Source organism: Calypte anna, chromosome 3 (genome assembly GCF_003957555.1).
Source record: "Calypte anna isolate BGI_N300 chromosome 3, bCalAnn1_v1.p, whole genome shotgun sequence".
NCBI classification, from domain to species: domain Eukaryota; kingdom Metazoa; phylum Chordata; class Aves; order Apodiformes; family Trochilidae; genus Calypte; species Calypte anna.
Window position 1 is genome coordinate 18,957,378 of NC_044246.1, and position 19,900 is coordinate 18,977,277.

Consider the following 19,900-nt stretch of genomic DNA (forward strand, 5'->3'; position numbering starts at 1 on the left):
CAACTGTAAGGGGCAGCACCTGGAAAGCAGCTGTTCTTTCCTCACAAAAATAGCACACTTAAATAGGACATATTTTTAAGGACAGATTTGCTTACCTTCTCTACAGACTTTGAGGGGGAGTTTATACTACACTTTTTCCTTTCCATCACCAATACAGATGCAAAATAATGAGGTATCTGTTTCGTTTTTCAGGGCATTTATTTTGTACACAATTTTTTTAAAGCAAAAAAACCCTGAAAATTTTTAGCAATTCCCTGAAACCAGCATTTTCTAAATGAACATAAAAGTTTGGTTGTACTACTCCTGCATTTAACAGCTCATGTAGAGTAAATTGAAGGCACTGGAATAACAAGCTTTTTCTGCTACAAAACACTTTCCTTGAAAAGCTTCCATAGTATGAACAGGCTTTGCTGTTTTGTATACAAGGATCAGGCCTTCTCCCATTTCAGTTTTAATTTGTTTGGTACTGACAGCTTTACCAGCATTGCTAAAATTAGTACTTAGTCTTACAGTAGCTTCAGATGGAAGGCCAGGAACTATAGCTTGCAGGTCTATTGTTGATTCCTCTCCAAAATTGAGAACCATCATAAAGATTCTGTCTAACCCATCCAGTTCCCTGACGTACACAAAAACATTCCTGTCATTCCAGATGTAGCACATCCACCCCCGGCTGATGGGGAGCTCATTGCTGCGGAGCAAAGTCAGCTCTCTGTACAGATTCAGAGTGGAGTTGGACCAGGTCATCTGGATCTGCAACAGGGAACATTAACAAGGTCATTTCCTCTGAAATGTACAGAATGTAGGAAATATTACTTGCCTCACACCCACACAGTCTGCTGAAAACACGGCTATTAAAATTCCATTTTGACAATTATCTCTCTTCAGATTTGCCTGCAAATTCCACTGAAAAACTTCTTTTTCTTGTGCATTTCCTTGGCACTGGAAGACTGTCAGAGGTTATTAGGCAGGACAGAATTTCCCCAGCACTAATACTATGTTTTCCTCCTGCAGTGTTCTTATAGTATCATTTATCCAGGAGAAAGTGACAGCCATTCAAAGCTAGATACTGAACTTTTTTCACTGAGTCTATTCCACTGAAGTCACATAATTTGTTTTGTGTTTTATTTTTCCTGAATATGATTCTGGTCAGCACAATCTGTTGATTCACTGCTTAACTGCCTTGACAAGAAAATCATACATGCTTATGTTAGGATAGGGTCTACATTCAGTTAATGTTACCAGCAGAGTCCTTGCTATAGCAAGAGAAGTAAAAAAAAGACCAATTTCAATTCAATATTAATATCCTTTTAATTATTTTGAGAGAGTCAAATTGTCACATCTGCATTATTATTGCAATTGCCCTGCTTAACTGATCATAGGTGAAGTAGACTCCTTGCTCTGAATAGACCCCTTACTCATGCAAGGATTTCCTTTTCTAGTAAAATTTGTTAGGATTCAGTGCCTTTTTATTTTCTTCCCTTAAGTTTGTTCTTAGTAGCTACACTACCAATTCCCATGAAGTAAAAAAAGCCAAGGCAAAATACATACATTAAAATACTTCTAAACCATGCGCAGAGATACCTACTTCAACATTTACACTTTGGTAGTTGGAGTTAACAGGTAACCAGCTACTGTTGCCTTCAGTAAAACCAGAATTAACTTTGCCATCCCACTGCATAGGTGATTTCTCTGGAACGACCACCTAAAAAATAAACTGGTGTCAGGGCTACTACCAAGAAGCTACTTGTCTTAATTAGTATATAAAAAAAGTTATTCCATGAATAGTGTGTTCTCATGTCTTCCAAATGATCACCATTTCAGTATTGCTTGCTTTGGTTTAAGTTAAAATATAAAAGGATAGAATTCTGCTCCAAATCCAAAGAGAAAATAAGACTTAAGACAGTTCCTGAAGTGGAGGATAATGAATGGGCACAGGGATACAGCATCACTGGGTAAAATGTGGAATTCCAAAGAGATTCTAATAGAGTTGTGTCCCCTCATAACCTGTTGGTTGGATAAAAGTTTTCTAATGACAGGTAGGATATTCTGATTAATATCTTAACATGCAGTGAGTGAATATATGAGGTAATGAGTTCTAAGAGGAAATGCTGTTGAAATAACAGTAAACAACTCATAAAGGCTATTCAGTGTCTTTTCTTTTGTAACCATCATATTTTTCACCTTAGAATTCTTCAAGCTTACATTTGCAAGGGGTACAATTTGACAGGATTGTGTTAGAAAGATAAAATTATTTCCAAGTGCAAAAACTATTGAAAACCAGGTTTTAGCTGATTAGAAACTGTTAGTGTAGAAACTCTAAAACAGTCTCATTTTCAAGAATTCAGAAAAATTCTGAAAAAGCTCTCTCATTGTTACTGAAGAGCTTGCCAAAAGATCTGACACTTAAATTTAATTATATAAGAGGGCATAAAATATTTTGCACATACTTTGAGTGTTTGTTTTCCATGAAAACTGTTTTTCATATGAAGGGCACTTTTCAATGCAATCTTTCAGAACAACAGCTCAACAAAAGAAATTGTCACTTTGCTTTGTGACATTTTAAATAATGGGTTTCTCCTTTTAGCATGTTCTGAAGAGCAGGGGGGGAGAAATCCTAAATTTTCAACACTGTTAATACTACCTTTCATCTTTACCTCTTTCAGCTTCTCCTGAAGTGTTTCAGACACTGAGGCTAAAAGCTATCCTAACCAAATACTCTCCATCTTTCTAAGACACCCACTAATCAGGAAATCTTCCTCTCCAGTCTGAAGAGTGTTACAAAGCCATGAGCTTTGGGAGTTTTCTCACTAAAAGAGAAAAACCCCTGAGGAGCCAAGGGCGAGCCACTTTTTTGAAGAGTATCATGCTGTCAGCAGTAATTAGCAGCAGGAAGAAACTGCAGGAGGTATTTTGACCTAGGTGTTTCTCAGAGGAAATGAGATTTCCTTTTAAATCAGAGAATCATTTCCTCACAACTGAATCAGACAAACCTGGTGATGATCCTGTGCTTCTTCCCATTGTACCTCTTTACCTTTGGCACAAAGATAGCCAGCACGGATGGCAGCAGCATCAGAGGCTGTCTCATTGCCTAACAGAGGCTTCCAACACTGAAAGCAGCATCTGCCATAGGACCCATGGTACTCAAAAGCTGCCATAAGAGGCAGAGCTGAGTTCTGCTGTTTTGGGCATGACTTTTTCCAGTCATCTTGGACAACGAGACACATCAGAAGCCAGGTATGATTATAGAAGAGACAAGAAATTACAGGGACTGAACATGAAAACTTTTAAATTACACAGGTCAGCACAGTGTGAAAGGCACAGACACTCTGCTTTAATCCCCTAACCTTGGATAAACTTCTGAAAATTTCTGTACTCTAACAAACACAAAATCCTATCATGTGCCACTTGTAGCTGTGATCAAGTGAGCGAGGCACCTGGTTCCCAGGCTCAAGTACCAAAATCTTTTCTAAAAAGGGATCTAAAAGACAAATCAAAAAACCTGCATGAGAAGCAAAAGCCATTTCCGTTTGCCGCCAGGCAATGCTGGGCAGGGGCTGCTCTGGACACCCACCCACCCACCCCTTTCTGGAGGCCCCTTCTTCAGAGCCTGGGCACAGAGCCACTGCTATGGCTTAGGTGCCTGTGCACAGTCTGAGCAAAACAGTCTGCAGGAGACAGTGACTGGAGCTGCAGTCTCAAACTTGAGCTCTGATTTCTTTCAAAGACCAGGCAGGACTTTGACATAGCAATTAGGGTATCCCTGTGGGAAGGAGGAGGTAGTGGCTTCATTCCTCTTTCCTTGGATGACTGCAACACACCTCTCTTAACTACAAGGCCAGGCATGGTGTTGGCACTTACTGCCCTTTCTGCTGAAGCAAAGCAAAGCAACACTGCTGCAAACCAAAGGAAAACTGATCTGGCAGAAACCAGAAATTTAGGAACCATGATGGCAGTCTAGCAGTTCAGACATGCACCAAAGCTTTGGTTTTGCTCTCTGCCCTGCCCATTTCCCTGTGCTGCCCAATGGTTTTGCAATGAGGAACAATGAAAACCATCTGCTTGTATGAGGGCTGGGTCTGGTTAACTGAAGTTCTTGTCTTTTTTTAAAGTTCTGTTACTCAAAACTAGACAACAGGGTCAAACTTTGTATGCTCTTCACTTACGTTTTCTGATGCAATGTTCTCCATGCCTATTTCTTCCCCGTAATAGGTCACAGGAGTACCAGGGAGGGTTAAAAGCAGCATGTTTATCACATTGACATACTCCTTTCCAAGCCGAGATGAAACCCGAGCAGAGTTAGGGCTTCCAACCTGAAAAAAAACATTGTTAAACACAAACTATAAATTTTCATGCATATGTGAAATTAGTTAACTAATCTTACAAGATATTGGGGGAGTTTCCTTTTTACTTTCCCCTCCAGACCTGTGAGGGCAAATATGTTTTATCTTGGTGCCAGTAAAAACTTCTGAGCAAAATAATTGAGCACACAGCAGCCCTGCCAGCAGCACATGAGGCAGAAGTGAGGAGAAATGACAAATAAATCCCCGTGATCACAGTTCCCTCGGATTTCTGCTATTTATTCTGCTGTGTTAATGCAGTGCTTGCTTTGAAAAGATCTGTTGTGCATCCCAAACATGCTTCCCATCAAAGACCAGCAAGGTTTTAAGTTAACTGCCCTCAGCTGCTTGCTCTGCCCTTCCCTGGTGCTGGGAGGTTTCCAGAACCCATTGCACTGAGCCAGCTTCACACCCAAAGCAAACTGCACCAATCCTGTCCCCACTGGTGGTCTAAGCCAACCCCCCATACTACACTGGAGGCCTGACATGGTCCTAAGCCCCTTTCTGTCACCCATACACAGGGACTGTAACTTACTGAAGGACAGGACAGCCACCAGCCCTTTGGCCAGTGCTAACAACTGGGACCACAACAGCAGAGTTTCAGGTGGTACCTACCACGGCTCAGCCATGGGCTCAGGCTGCTGCTGATCCCACTGAAATCAGTGGGCAGGGTTGGGGGAGGTTTCTGTCACCAGAAAAGGAACCATCACCTATGGGTTTCTATCACCTGTAGAAAGAAGCCCTTCCTCTAAGAGCTGATCTGGATCTCTTACCACCCAGTTTGGCCATTTTCCTGCAGGCATGTTTTTCATCCATAGGTTGACAGCCTCAAAAATACTGTTGCCTGATAGATTTTTCATGTTAATTAGGTTGAAATTGAAGGGGAAATCTACTTCTTGAATAAAAGTTGTTCCATAAAACATCATTGTTGCTTCAATGTCTTCCTTTTCATCACTATCGGAACCCATAAACCTAAAAAGAAGTGCACAAAGTACAATGTTCAGCTCATTCTTACAGAGCAGAAGGAAGTTAGGGATGGAGTTGGACATACTTAGGAAACAACACAGCATTAAGAACTCTGCTCACTTCTCTCCTCCCCATCAAAAAAGATGACTACAGCAGATGAGACAAGAAGAAATATTTCTTGGAAATTTCTGGGGAAAATCTACAGTAGTCAACTTCTGGCTGTAAGTATCCGACTCAAGTCTTAGCTTTCTGAACTCTAAGAATATTCTATGAGCTCACACCCACATCACTTCATTCCAGCAACCTCCATGCTTTCTCAGAAAAGGACCTGGGGTCCCCCAAGTTGAACACGAGCCAGCAAGATGCCCTTGCAGCAAAAAAGACAGATAACAGCACCCAGGGCTGGGAGTGTTATCGGCAGGTCAAGGGAGGTGATCCCTCCTTTCTACTCAGCACTGGTGAGGCCACACATGGAGTGCTGTGTCCACCTCTCAGCTCCCACATACAAAAGAGATAGAGCCATATTGGAAAGAGTTCAGAAAAAATCTACTAAGACAATTAAGGGACTGGAGCATCTCTCCTATGAGGAAAGGCTGAGAGAGGTCAGACTGGAGAAGTTTCAATGCGGGGATTTCATCAACATACAACAATATCTGAAGGGAGGGTGCACAGATGACAGACCCAGGTTCTTTACAGTGGTGCCCAGTGCCAGGACCAAAGGCAAGAGGCACAAACAGAAATACAGGAGGTTCCTCTCAAACATCAGGATACATTTTTTCACTGTGAGGGTAACCTGGCACTTGTGGAGGCACCCTCCTTGGAGATGCTCAAAAGCCACCTGCTCATGAGAATCAGCTCTTGGTGGCTGTGATGAGCAGGGCATTTGGGCCAGTTAACCTCCAGAGGTCTTTTCCAAACTCAACCATTCTGTGGTTTTAACAGTCTCTGAGTATGTGTCTGACACAGATGACACTATTAATACTATATAATAAATCAGACAGTGCTGATTAATTACAGTCTCTGTGTGGTCCAAATGATTGCCCATTTTCCTTACTTTTGTACAGTTTATAGATACAGCAGAGCTACCAGGGCCAATTAATTTCCTTTCCCTTGCACATCGGGAAAGAGATAATATAGCATACAAACCACTATTTGCACTGGAAGAAGAAAACTTTTAATGTCATACTATGTTAATAAATAAACCATTTTCTTGTTAGCAAGAGGGTAAAAAACACTAGAGAAAAATTCAGTAGCTGTACCAAAGATTACCTGTATCGTCCAGGCTCACTGCTGAACTTATTCATGGTTTGACGGAAGCTACGGATGATATCGTGCATACCAACTTGTGTGGTAGTGTAGTCATGGTAGAGCTGGGAATAGTCTGTGATACTTTCCTTAAAAAAGAATGCAGTATTTCCCATTAGTTAAACAATATTTTAGATCCCAGAGCTCTCCAAATTCTTCCCATCCTTCCCTGAGGCAACGCAGCAGTGTAACTGAGATGCGTTTGGCACACCAATGCTAACAGCACAGATGTGAACTGCACCTGGGCACCTCTGGAGGTGTAACAGCAGAGGGATGATTATTTGGGATCCTGTCTGTTAAAAGGGAGAGTCCACCCACAGCACTAACCCACTGAGTCCACCTGGAGTAGCAAAACCAGAAGGTGCAAAACCAGAAGGTGCAACAGCCAGGCAACAAGCTGAAAAGATGGACAATGTGGTCGTAACTTACAAAGACAAGGACACTTGTGGAGTTGACCAGTTTTACACAATCCCCACCTTCACAGGGGAACAGTGTCTTGGTACCAGCACTGTGTATGAGAATCCCTGAGTTCACTGCCTCAGCAAAACCATGTTCCTGAATGTGTCCGACCACCTCCCACTGTGACACACAGCCAGCATGAGGGGAGCTTGTTTTACTCCAATTGCTGCTAACAGTGTAGACAAAATACATACTAGTGACTTCCATGTTATCCCAAGCAAGAAAGAGCTCTGAGCTTACCTCCATTAGTGGGCAAAGACAATCAACCAACAATTAAAATCACAAGACTGGTCTTTTTACAATGTAAGTTCAAAAGCACATTACTTTAAGCAGAAAATTCAAAGCTACTGTGTTGGAACAGAAATACAAAGGCTCTGTGGACAATTCTCCTCCCACAAGCAGTGCTCCTGCTTGCACCTACACCCTCAGCCCAGGGGCTCCTTTCTTGTATGTTCTGCAGAGAGCACAGAAGCCACCTGCCTTCCAAAGAACATGACTGACTCAGTCTTCCTAAAGCCACTATTAGGACCAAAAGGAGTAGAGACAAGCACTGCCTTGCTCCAGTGGGAAATACAGGAAAAAGACAACGACAGAACATATATACATTACTGGATTCTGGGACTTGTTCACTTGAGGCTCATCACGTAGATGCGTTGCTTCTAGAAGATATTTAACAGCACTGAAACTAAACCCATCGATGCCTTTGCCGAGCCAGAATTTGATAATATCCTAGACAAAAGTAAAAATTGAGAATTTCAAGTGAATCTATCCCATTCAAAATAACCCACACTTAAAAAGATAGCTGAACCTGTTAGTAAGCATTTAATATATAACAGTTTATTTTTTAATTTGTACTTCAAATTTTATTACAAGTTGAAGTGTTGATCATGTTGATCTAAGGTCAAATCAAGATCTAAATAAAGTATGTCATATTATTTCATCCAGTAAAAAAAAAAAAAAAAGAAGACTGCTTTGTAACTTCTCCTGTAATTCACATAACCAAAGCCATGGCTTGGCTCACTAAAGGCCATTTCTTATCTCGGGGCTTGGGCTCGTGCTAAGCACTGCTCTTGAACACTCGTGGCTGTCCACAATTAGAACACATTGATTCAAATATGCAAGAAAATGTTGATCTGTACACCCCTTGAGCCTCCAGTCTTCCTTTTACACATTAGAGCTCTTAAAACATTTGGTCTCTTTTATTTGATGGATGTGAAATTATTTATTTTGAGGAATATTTGTTGATTTGCAGGAAAATGAAAAACTATTATCCAAGTTAACTATCAATTTGTAATTTCACTATCAAACTCAGTCACTATTAATAAAATTATACTGCAGTAGCTATTATATTGCCACAGTTTTAACTGCTGTAGTTTTAACAAACAACACAGTTCAGTCACTTGAGTGGTTTCTGCAAATTCTGCAGATGTTTTAGACCAGATACTTTTCTTCATCTGAGAACAAAAACTTTTTTTTTTTTTTTTTTTTAAAGACAGCTATTGAATTGCCTTTTTAAAAAATGTGTGAAGTGCACTTATCTTAATAGGCTGGAGTAGAACTAGTCCACACTGAAGCTTTACAGATTTTTGTTTGGCAAGGTAAGACTCCTCCTTACTGAGCTGTACTTTCTTTGTTGGGCCATTCTGAAAGTAGCAGCTCTTGATATATTTTCTGTCAAACACTGAATCCACTAAAAATTAATTCATGCTTATGCATGTGCTCATCAGAAAAGCCACACAGGTACTGTCAGTGCTTGCACTGATGAGGTACTTGAGGAGAAGGATCTACTTTTATACATGCAAGAAAGCCACAACATGCTGGCTGCGAGGTTTCATTGCTCTTGCACGCCCTGTGGATAAATCAGACTTCAGCTTCTCACAAGAGTCCTTTTGCTTCCTGCACAGTCCTCCTAACCTTCTGAAACAAGATTTTTAATTCAAATACTAGGCAAAAATTATTAAACATGTTGATAAATTATTAAATAGTAATTATTAAACATGTTGTTCATAAAATGATGCTTATAAGCACCATTTGGTGATGCTAAAGGTTGGTGTTACCAGGCCAAACTTACTTGCTTTCTTTTTATTTCTTTGCATAGGAAATATAGTATCTATTTGCTACTGAAGCTGCAGTAATATATCAGGTACCATTAAAAAATAAAAAAATAAATTAGCCAGACCATTCAAAAGTATGTGACCATTCAATGAAAAAAGGTGCAAGCGGCAAGATGTGGCCTTACAGCAAGTATCAAGACATAGAGAGGTTACTAGCGGAGTTCTTCAATGATCATTCTCAAAAGCAGTCTCATTTGATACTTAAAATTAAAAAGTATGACCAGAAAAGCTTTGTTTCTTCATGCACATGCAGTACCCACAGTGAGGGGAAAGGTCTCAGAGAGGCAGTGAGACCATCACAGTAGAATTGGGCAGCTGTGAGGACTTCCACAAATGCAACAAAATTCAACAGCACAAAGTAGCAAACACTTAAAGACTAAATCAAAATACCCGAGGTAGCTGTGCTACCCGATGGGATATAAAACTTAAAGGTGAGGGGGAAGGCAAAGGAAGCAGCTCCCAGGTTCCCCGTGTTAAGGCCCATTTCCCTGTATTTTCCTGAATTCTACGTTGTGTGCTGGGGGATGTGATGCAGACCAGGACGATGTTCATCAGAGCAGCACCCTGCCAGCTGAGGCAGGCTCTGTGGCTGTGGGGCCAGCTCTCTCTCCTGTCAAGTCCTCAGGGATGTAGTCAGATCGAAACTCCCTATCTCCCCCTTATCCACCATCCCAGACACTCCTTGTCATTCAAATCAGCATCGGAAGAGCTCTTGAACATGCAAACAACTTTGTGCTAAAGCAAGGTGTCATCCCCACCTTTGGCTAATTAACAGCTCCTTGTATCAACAGAGATTAAAACTTCTCTCCAGTTGGGTGATTCAGCTGTTTCAGCACAGATCTCAGTGCAAGAGCTGCTTTATCTTCCATGTGAATTCTGCCAGTAGCTGTTGTCCTTAACACAACATCCAAACCTGCAAAGTGCCTCTATCCTTGGCTCCTGATGGGGACTAGAGCTGGAAGCATTTAAGTGCTTCAAGACAGCAGTCATCTTGGGTTATTTGATTACTAGCATTAACTTGAAACCAAGTGACAGCAACAGGACACAGAGGGCAAGTGCCCTGTGCTCCTGTACAAAATTGTCCCCAGACATCTTTCCCATTAAATTTGTTTAATTCTGGGCATCTACATTTCAGAAAAAACCTCAGGCTGGAAGCCCTGTGAGGAGTAAGTAGTGGCTAAGGAAAGGGATGGAGAGTCTCTTGCTTCAGGGATGAGTGGAAAAGCCTACCCCACTTAATCTATCTTAACAAAAGCTGAAGGGGGATGTTGTCAGAGCTGAAAAACAAAGCAACATAAACAAGGGTGGGAAAACCTATTTCAGCTGAAGGACAGGTTTGGGGAAGTACAAACAGTTTGCAAATAAGGTTGGGCCAAAAAGCAGAGGGCTCCTGAAGTATCTGTGACCAAAAAAATGAAGTTAAGACTTCAGTGGGAAGAGAAAGCAAAAGGAAGGTCCTTTAAAAGTGCAATACTATGCTCCAAAAACCCATCAGGATCCTGCCAAGAACTTGTCAGAGCAGGGGACTTAAGCCAGCAAAAAGAAATAATAATCACAACTTAAAATCCAGAGATCAGCACCACTGTCACAACTTCCACTCAAGGACAGTTTCACTCGAATTTTTTTTTAATTTTTTTTTTAGTGGCTTGAATTTAATTTAAAAATAATTGAACAAAGTAGTAGTAGTAGACTGTGTACTGGGAGTGTTACATGATAAAGTCTGATTTTTGCTTATAAACTTAATGTTTGTCTAGACACCTTTCACTCCAATAGTTTACACAAGCTGCAATCCTTGAAATACTTCCAACTAGACTATAACTTGTGTAGCACAAATAATCACAGAAATTAAGTATAGAAATAGCAGTTTTGGGGTTGGTGCAGCAGAGATGGGTTTCATACTTACATGGATTTCTTGTTGGACAGCGAGGTTGCGGAAGTTTAAGTCTGGCTGTTCTTTCCCAAACTGGTGAAAATAACATTGCTTTCTGACATCATCAAACTGCCAGCTGGAATTGCCAAAGATACTAACCTGCTCATATAAGGGGGATATAATCAGAACCCTTAATTTGACCAACATTTACTCCAGTGCATACTTCAAGATGTGGTGCATTACAAACATATAATAAAGCATAAAAATCAATTTATTACATTTTGAGTAGATTTTGGTACTCTTGTTTCACATTCCCTTCTCCTGCTAGTTGCTCTCCCTTTAGCCATGCTTCACCAGGTGTATTTCTTGTTCAATGTTCTGCTTCATTGGGGTTTTTTTGAGTAGACTTTGACTGGGAATTGTTTAGAACAGAGTGGAAGACATTGGTGGAAACTTTTTTTGTTTAATAGTTTTTCTGAAAGCTTATTAAAAATAACTTTGGTTAACTTCGTGCTTTCTGCAATCTGGTATTCTCTCTTGAAGTGCCAACAACAGTCAACATGTTAATATGCTAACTTAACCTCTGTAATAAAAGATTCAAAAAGAAAAGACAGGTCTTAAGACTCAAAGGTTTAAATTAAAAATGTTTTCAAATTACACTAACTGGTACAAAATATTATTCCAACTTGAGTTTTTAGAATATACAACTCACTAATCACGCAACTATCAGTTCAAACATCAAATAAATACATTTGAAATAGGCAACCCACTTTCTGGCCTGATCACCTTTCAGAAAAAGGCAAAAAACCCAAGAACACACTCCTTTGTTTCCCTCCCCGTCAACTATGATTTCAGAGGAGCTGAGATGAAGTTTCTAGAGTGCAGCACCCAGACACGGGATGGAGAATGTGTGAACAACTTGTGTACAACTATGCCCTTTTTTTGTTGTTTAATGAGTGATGATTTAACACTGAAGAAAAGAAACAAAAGCAACTTTAAAATTCTATTTGATCTGGTTTAAGTCTTAATCTGCACTAGTTTGTTTAGTAACATCAGTTTGTACCTCCAACAGCCAGTTATAACTCAGTGTACATTGGGACAGTTCTGTTACAGCTGCCCTGGCTATCTGGCAGCTTGCATCCTGCTTGGGATTTCCACGTGTCCTTTTCCATGCTTACCCAGTTGTTTGGAGGTTTGACTGAAGCAGCAGCTGCTCCACAGTCCTCCCAGATGTAGTAGTCTGTGTACTTCCCAGTCCGGTTGCGACTCAGCTGAAACCATGGGTGTTTGTCACTGGTGTGGTTTGGTATTAAATCCATTATCACCTTTAACCCTTAAAAATAATAATAATAAAAAAATTCACAACATTACTTTCAGCCTCCTAAGACAAGGGTCACATTTGTGCTTAAGGCACTACCAGAAGTGTTTGGACTTCTTCTTTCCCAGGTCTGTCAAAAGAGAGTGGCTCCTGCTGGAAGGGTTTAGACTCAAGGTACTGGTGAGTACATGACATTTTGCACTGGCACAGCCCGTTTTGCTGCTGATATGGGAATGCACAAGCACTAACAAGAATCTCTAGATGACTGATGCAGTTGGTCTAATGAGAGTCTGCAAGTAGCTACAATGCATCTTGCTGGTACAGTTCCCCCTTGCCCATTGCAGCTTACCTCTGTCATGTATGGCTGCAAGCAGATCCTCAAAATCACCCATTGATCCAAACATGGGATCAATATCATAGAAGTCTTCAACTCCATATCCCAGGTCTTTTAATGGGGACTTATAGAAAGAGGTGATCCAGATGGTTTTTATATTCAAATACATGATATGGTCGAGTTTTTCCTGGATACCTATTTAAAAGAAAAAGGCATAATCTGTTTTTAAAAAACGAAATCTTTTTATTTAAGTAGGTTTGCCATGGGCTGTCACTCAAAGGTGGTACACAGGCCCCTTTGATACATAAGCATCCCATTTTCACTGATCTCAGGTAGCACAGCAACCCTGACATCTCTTCAGGGACAGCATGAGATCACAGAACAGGAACCAATGAAAGCCACTTTTACAAGGAAGACAAAGTAGGAATTAAAAAAAAAATTAGACAAAAATCCATTAATATTCTGTATTATAAAAATATTTGATTTACTAAATTTAACACTCACTTCTGAAAAAAAGCTTTCTGATTTCAATGAACTTCAATTAGTCCCCAGACCACCCAAAGGAAAGCACAGCTTTAATGCAAAGATCATACATTCTCTTTCCTTAGGAAAAGTCTCTTGTGGGGTTTTTCTGTTGTTTTCTGTAAAGACATCTTAACTCCAGCCTCCTCTAGTATTCTTAAACCCAAATTTTACCCATCTACTGGCATGCAACTAAAGAAACAGTTTCTTCACATGCCAGTAGAGTATGCTATAGCAACCAATACTTTTTTCAAAATCTATTGTCCACTGTGCTGTTGAGTCTTCCCTTTCTGAAAGGTGTCAGCTAAGCTACTGATAAGTGACATTGCCATTTGGTATCAGGTATTCCTTATTAAAGCATTCATAAGAGCTCAAACACACCCAGACAGCGAACAAAAAAAGTATCACAACTTTCTTCCTTCTTTGTTAGTTTTATTTTTTCTCACTTTTCCTTCTGGTGAGGCAGCCAATCTACCACAGCAAAGTGCTCAGCACCACCCATCCTCCTGGCTGACCTCAGTTTTGTTTCTATACATCCATTCTAAATCCAGGCTTAGATTTAGCAACTTCAGCAAGAAACTCCTAGATTTATTCACACCAATGTGAATTCACCAATTCACACCCATTAGCAATAAGTCAAACAGATTTTCTTCCCTTCCAATAAGGTGGCTTTCAATATTGGACTCTATGGCAATTTACTTTTTTTTAATATATCTATATGTATACGTGTGTTATCAGGCACACACATTTATACACAGACAACTGCTATGCAGCTTTCTGGATACCAAGAATGGAAATTCACTCACCTTTCAGATCCCCATTCCCATCCATGTTGCTGTCCTTGAAAGAACGAGGGTAGATCTGGTAAATAGGACTGGCCTGCCACCAGTCCAGGCACTTTGGAGAGAGAGCAATAATTGCAATCGTAGCACACACAAGCACAACAGAAGCAGCAATTATGAGCCAGAAGAGAATCTCCCTGGTCACTCTATATCGGGCTTGGCTGGAAAACTTCAGCAAGACTTCCTTTGGCATCCCTGCATAGGGCTTCAACACCAGCTCCTCCGTAGCCACTGGGTCCACAGGAATACTGCAGGTTTTTGGAATTTCTTCTTGGCTACTGGTACCTGTGTCCTTGTCATCAAAAGCCTCATTTTGAACAAATCCGTTGTTTTCCACACCTCCCTTCTCACTCAGCTCCATAGGTGAGCTCTTAGCCTCCTCCTAGACCACTTTACTTGATGGGTCTTGTCCTGGAGACTGACCACAGCAAGGAAGAGTTCCAACACACCTTCCTTCTGTGAAATAGATGCAGTCTAATTACCATCTGGGTTTATGGTCAACCCTGACTAACTGGTTAAAGTGCAAAAAGACAAAGAGGGCAAAGTGCTCCCACTGCTCAGTGTAATGGGCATCTTCTGCAAGATAATAAAATGCTACAAGAAAGTGAAATCTTTCAAGGACAAACTTATTGTTTGTATCAGCCAAGCAGTTATATTTATTGTTTTCTATCCACTACCTCAAACTTCTAGCCCTTTTGACAGCAGAGGAAAATATGGGGTAAAATCTAATAGATAAAGATTTACTAGATAAAATCTAGTAAACAAGCAGCTTTCCAGACTGGTTGTTGTCTCCCCTGCCTCAAGCAGTCTGAGCATTAATGAGTAATTTAAACACAGACAGTGAGAAAACGAGGTGTTGACAACTTCTGGCCCAAAAGCAACACACAATACAAACTAAGAAACAAAAAACAAAAGCTGGTTGCACTTCATTTCTCACAACTTGGAAAAACAAAGCCCCCCAAACTAACCCAGCCCAGCCCATCCACAACCCTTAAGCAGTAAAAAAGATAAGCACATACCAGTCATTTGATTCACTGCAGGCAAAAGGTTGCTGCTTCTAGATCTGTGCTGGGTCAGGGTGGAGAGCTCTGCACAGGCACAAGCAGGACTCCAGAGGGAAAACTCAACTGCTCACTCTTTTTGTTTTTTTCCAGGAAAAAAAATAAACCCAAACCAAAACATTTTTCTTAAAAAAGTTGTTAGAAGGAGAGCGACCTTCCCTTTCTCCCTTTTCTACTACTATAGTCAGGAAAAAGCATCACCTTCGTAAGTGTGTACAGACTAAGCCCCAGCTGCCCTGAAGCCAGCGTAGAAACATCCCCAGAACAGAATTTTCCAGCCTCTGCCCAGGCAAACCAAAGGAATCACAAAGACATAAACATTTGCCAAGGAGCTGCCTTATCACATGTAAGACATGCCCATGACCCTTAGGGTCAGTGTACCAGGGACACTCCCAAGAGCAACTGCAGTGGAGGAAAGGTTGTTTTGGCCTCAAAAAAGTATTTATTGATTTGTCTCCAATCACAAAAGATGTTTATAACCTAACAACTGACAACAATACAGCATGAAATATTCAACTGATGCAAGAACATGTTATTTCTTCCATAGGTGAGCTAAGAAGAGGTCTTTTTCTCTCACAGATATAATCCTTTTCTTCCCCTTCCTCACAGCAGTGCCTGGCAGCAACCTCAGACTGTGCAGAAGTTTCAGTGCCTGTCATTCAGCAGCGCTGGGAAACTATTTGAAAGTATCTCCCTTCTGTGGAATGATTCTGCAGTTTTAACATCCTGGTATCAGTACCTTATAAAGGTTGCCCAACAGGTGCAGGCACTGGGGGCTTAAAGCTCTTACTCAATGTGTTGCTCTCAGTTTGCTGTATACTTCAGTCATCTTTTCCATAACACAAACCAGTTCTCCCTCCCCCCTTCAAATCACTTCATTTCAGTGATTTCAATTCAGATAAAAATAGCAAATGGGGAAATATAAAGAGTTTTTAGATTGCACCATATATACCTCAAGATCTTAGTACACTCCCTCCCCTTGCTTTTTACCCAAACTAAGGAGTTCTAAACAAGTCTGTAGCTTCCTTCCCAAAAGCTCCTTCAAGCACTGAAGAGAAATGAGAACCAAAGAGTCAGAGGCAAGAGCAAAGGACAACTGAAATTTGTCCTCAGACATGTGGGTCAGCCAAGGCAGCAGGGCTCAGGATGGTCAGGTGCACAGAAAGGGCTCCAGGCCAGAGAAGTCCAGGAATTCACTCAAAGCACCCACAGTTGTGGGTGTTAGGGTCTTTTTGTTGTTGTTCCTTGGGTATTTGTTAGTTTTGTTTGTATTTTTTGTTTGGTTTGGTTTTCTTAACCATAATCATGTTTCTAAACAGTGCAGCTACCATAATACACAAACAGAACTGAGAATACAGATTTATATTTTAACAGATATAAAACCAGTCACAGAATATCTATGTATATGCCACACACACACACGATGCATATTACCCTCCAAAAGCCTTATTGCCCACCAGAGGAACAAAGCCAAGTCTACCAGATCACAACATTCTGCAAAGCCAAGGCCTATATACCAAGGCTTGGCTCCTGCTGTGATATTTAGAAAGAAAGAGGTAAGTATTATGTAAAGCAAGTTAAAGACATTCACTGAAAAAAGTCAGCTAGGAGTAACACTGAGAAGCAGACTGTGAACTAGTTATGTAAGTAACTGTGTTGGGTTTTTTTGCTTGCTTTTTGTTCATTTTAAAATAAAAGCATTTCTGGCATGTCAGTGGGACACAGACATATTTTATTATAACAAATGGCTGCTCCACGGACAATGCTACATGACTACAACTTAAAATGCAGCTGCAACTTTAACTGTAATTCTCCAGCATTTAACATCAATTTAATCAACTCTTACCCTGACTGTTTGTTCTGCCTTGCATTGCCCCCTGCCTCGTTCCAGGTGAAGTGTTCAGGCAGCTGCACAGTGAACCAGACTGGGAAACGGATTTTGCTGAAAAAAAAAAAACACAGTAATTTCATTCTTCAGACAGCTCTATTACTAATCCACCTGGTCCCCATGAGACTACACAAATGCTTCTGCCAGCCCAGCACAGGGAGGAGGGACCAGGGGACAGGGTGGAGAGGCAGGGAGAGGGACTAGGACGTAAATTACAACTACTTGACTGAGCAGCTCGGGCAAAATCATAGCCTCCAGGTCTAACATTTGGCTTAGCTCATTCCTGTCCATCCCTTAGTGATAAGTCAGGGAGTAGAAAGCAGTTAAGTCTCACTCAGACAAACGCTGCTGGAATAAAAAACTTGGAGAAGGTTTAAATTCTGCCAATGCCTCTCCTCACCAGCATGAAAACTGCAGAAAATCAGGGACCTAACCCTGCACCCGACTACTACAGCACTGCCACCCAAAACACTGCTGAATCTCTGGTTCCAAATGAGTATTTCAGCCCTTCTGCTCCCCCCCCCCCCCCCCCCCCCCCCCCCGCCTTTCATTACTTAAGCACTAAACTTAAGGGTGATAATGACCTGCATGGATGTGTGCCTTTGATCTCAACATATAGCCAGGTTAACCTTTGTATGCATACTTCTAACAGCTGAAAAATTTCATTTTTTGTTACAATACAATTTAATATTTTGTTAGTCAGAAGCTACCACTGCTCTCTCCGTGCAGGTGGCTGAGAAACCATGAATTTCCCCTTGCAAGGGATGATGCAAGGGCCAGGGCCTGCTCTGCTGACCCTGCTGCACAGGAACCACGTTGAAAGAGACCCTCTTGTCCTAATTAATCCCTAAGCAACACTAAAGGTTTATTTATACCTTAAGTAGAACAGATCACATCTTAATTGCCAAGCATCCAGGTGCAGAGAGGAGAATTACAGTGCTGAGGCAGCTGAAGGCAGCGTGCAGGAACCAAAGGCCATCTGTAGGTGAATCCCTGATGCACCAGCTCAACCTCCCTCTGATGGTTATGATGCACCCAAAGATACAGGGACAGAGGGAGTTACTTCAACCATTCTGGTAATAACCAGGGTGCTGTCTTGGTGAACAGCTGGTTTTTACAGCCAAGACTTTAGATCTGCTCCAGATTGCTAGGTACAATAGCTGCAGCACAAGCAGCTATGCTCAGGCTGGATATCTAGACCAGAATATTAAAAATTATTCTAGAAAACTTGGAGGGAAAAGACAGCCACTACATCCAGACCTAAAGAGAGGGCTGGATGCACCTACCCTGGAGTACAAGCTCAAGAATCTGGTACCCCTGTAGCTTTTTCCTCATACACTAAAAATAAAACTACACAGATATTTTCTTTTTATTATTGACTTTCCATAACCCTTCTCAACTCGAGTTGTTCCCCTTAAAATTATTTGATAAAGGGAAACTGAAAACTTCATCTTAAGAGAGGCAGATCACCAGCAACTCCCACTGAGCTTTAACTTTTACCTTTTAAAATATATTTTACATATGCAGGCATTATGTTTCTGGCTTCCTCTCAAGCAATTCTGAAACGGTTCCCTCCTGAGCAATTTTATAGTTTAGCAGGAGTAACTAGCCAATGCAACTGCGTTAGCAGAATCCACTGAAAAGCATTAAATAGTAAAGAAAACACTTCACATTCTGTGCCAGTTATTCTGTTTACCTCAGGGTTAGATAGGGAAACAAAACCAATCAGTATGTGGGCAGTAATAGCTGCTATCTCCACACAGATTGCCATGGTTATTTCTATAAGATGGAGGGATTAATTTCCACAAGTATTTCTTATATATAATTATTTAGATGCACAGGCTGACTAAGTAGTCTGCTGTTTGATGCTATACAACTGCAAGTAGCTTGCCAGTTATTTGATGCCATACATATTACAAGGAAAACCACAGAGGAGTGATTAAGCACCCTAATGTGCTAAGTGTAGGAAGATGTTTATTGTTAAAAACTTCTCTTGCTTAATGCTTTTTCATTAAATGGTTTGTTACCACTGGAACCAACTTGACATAGTGCACTTTACCTCTAAATATAACTTCATTATTTACAGGAGGAGGGCCAGCTTTACACCCATGGTTGTCATTTTTTCCTCTGCAGCCCCCACAAGACGGATGGACTCCACATCCTCCCTCGATGCTGAGGGCACCCATCAAGACCTGGGGGTGCTGGGCAACACTCAGCTGCACATGAGCCAGCAGTGTGCCCAGGTGGCCAAGGAGGCCAACAGCATCCTGGCCTGTATCAGGAACAGCGTGGCCAGTAGAAGTGACCGTGTCCCTGTTCTCAGCATCGGCGATGTTGCACCTTGAGTGCTGTGTTCAGTTCTGGGCCCCTCACTACAAGAAGGACATTGAGGTGCTGGAGCAAGTCCAGAAAAGGGCAAGCAAGCTGGTGAAGGGTCTGGAGAACAAGCCCTGTGAGGAGAGGCTGAGGGAATTGGGATTGTTTAGTTTGGAGAACAGGAAGCTGAGAGGAGACCTCATCACTCTCTCCAACTATCTGAAGGGAGGCTGTAGGGAGGTGGGTGTTGGCCTCTTCTCTCAAGTAAATAATGGTAAGGCCAAAGGACATGTGCCAGGGAAGGTTTAGACTATGGTTAAACATAGGTTTAGATATGAGAAATAATTTATTTACTGAGAGAATAATTAGATGCTGGAATGGGCTGCCCAGGGAGGTGGTGGAACCACCACCCCTGGGAAGTATTTAAAAACATGTAGATGTGGCACTTCAGGACATGGTCTAGTGAGCATGGTGGTTTTTTTCTAGGTTGACCATTGGACTTGGTGACCTTAGAGGTCTTTTTCAACCGTGAAGATTCTGTAAATTGAGAAGCTCTCAAGGAACAAGT

The 19,900-nt window shown here is 41.3% G+C and overlaps 1 protein-coding gene across 1 annotated transcript; it reads right to left on the reverse strand.

The window, feature by feature from the left end:
• Positions 1-297: 297 nt before the first annotated feature.
• On the reverse strand, positions 298-19,202 carry SLC3A1 (solute carrier family 3 member 1). Its single transcript, XM_030446844.1, is given in 11 exon segments — positions 298-750; positions 1,586-1,702; positions 4,164-4,310; positions 5,111-5,309; positions 6,573-6,697; positions 7,677-7,796; positions 11,085-11,210; positions 12,230-12,384; positions 12,719-12,898; positions 14,032-14,523; positions 19,076-19,202. Coding segments are annotated over 11 exon segments (2,229 nt in total). The 3' UTR covers positions 298-309.
• Positions 19,203-19,900: the final 698 nt, after the last annotated feature.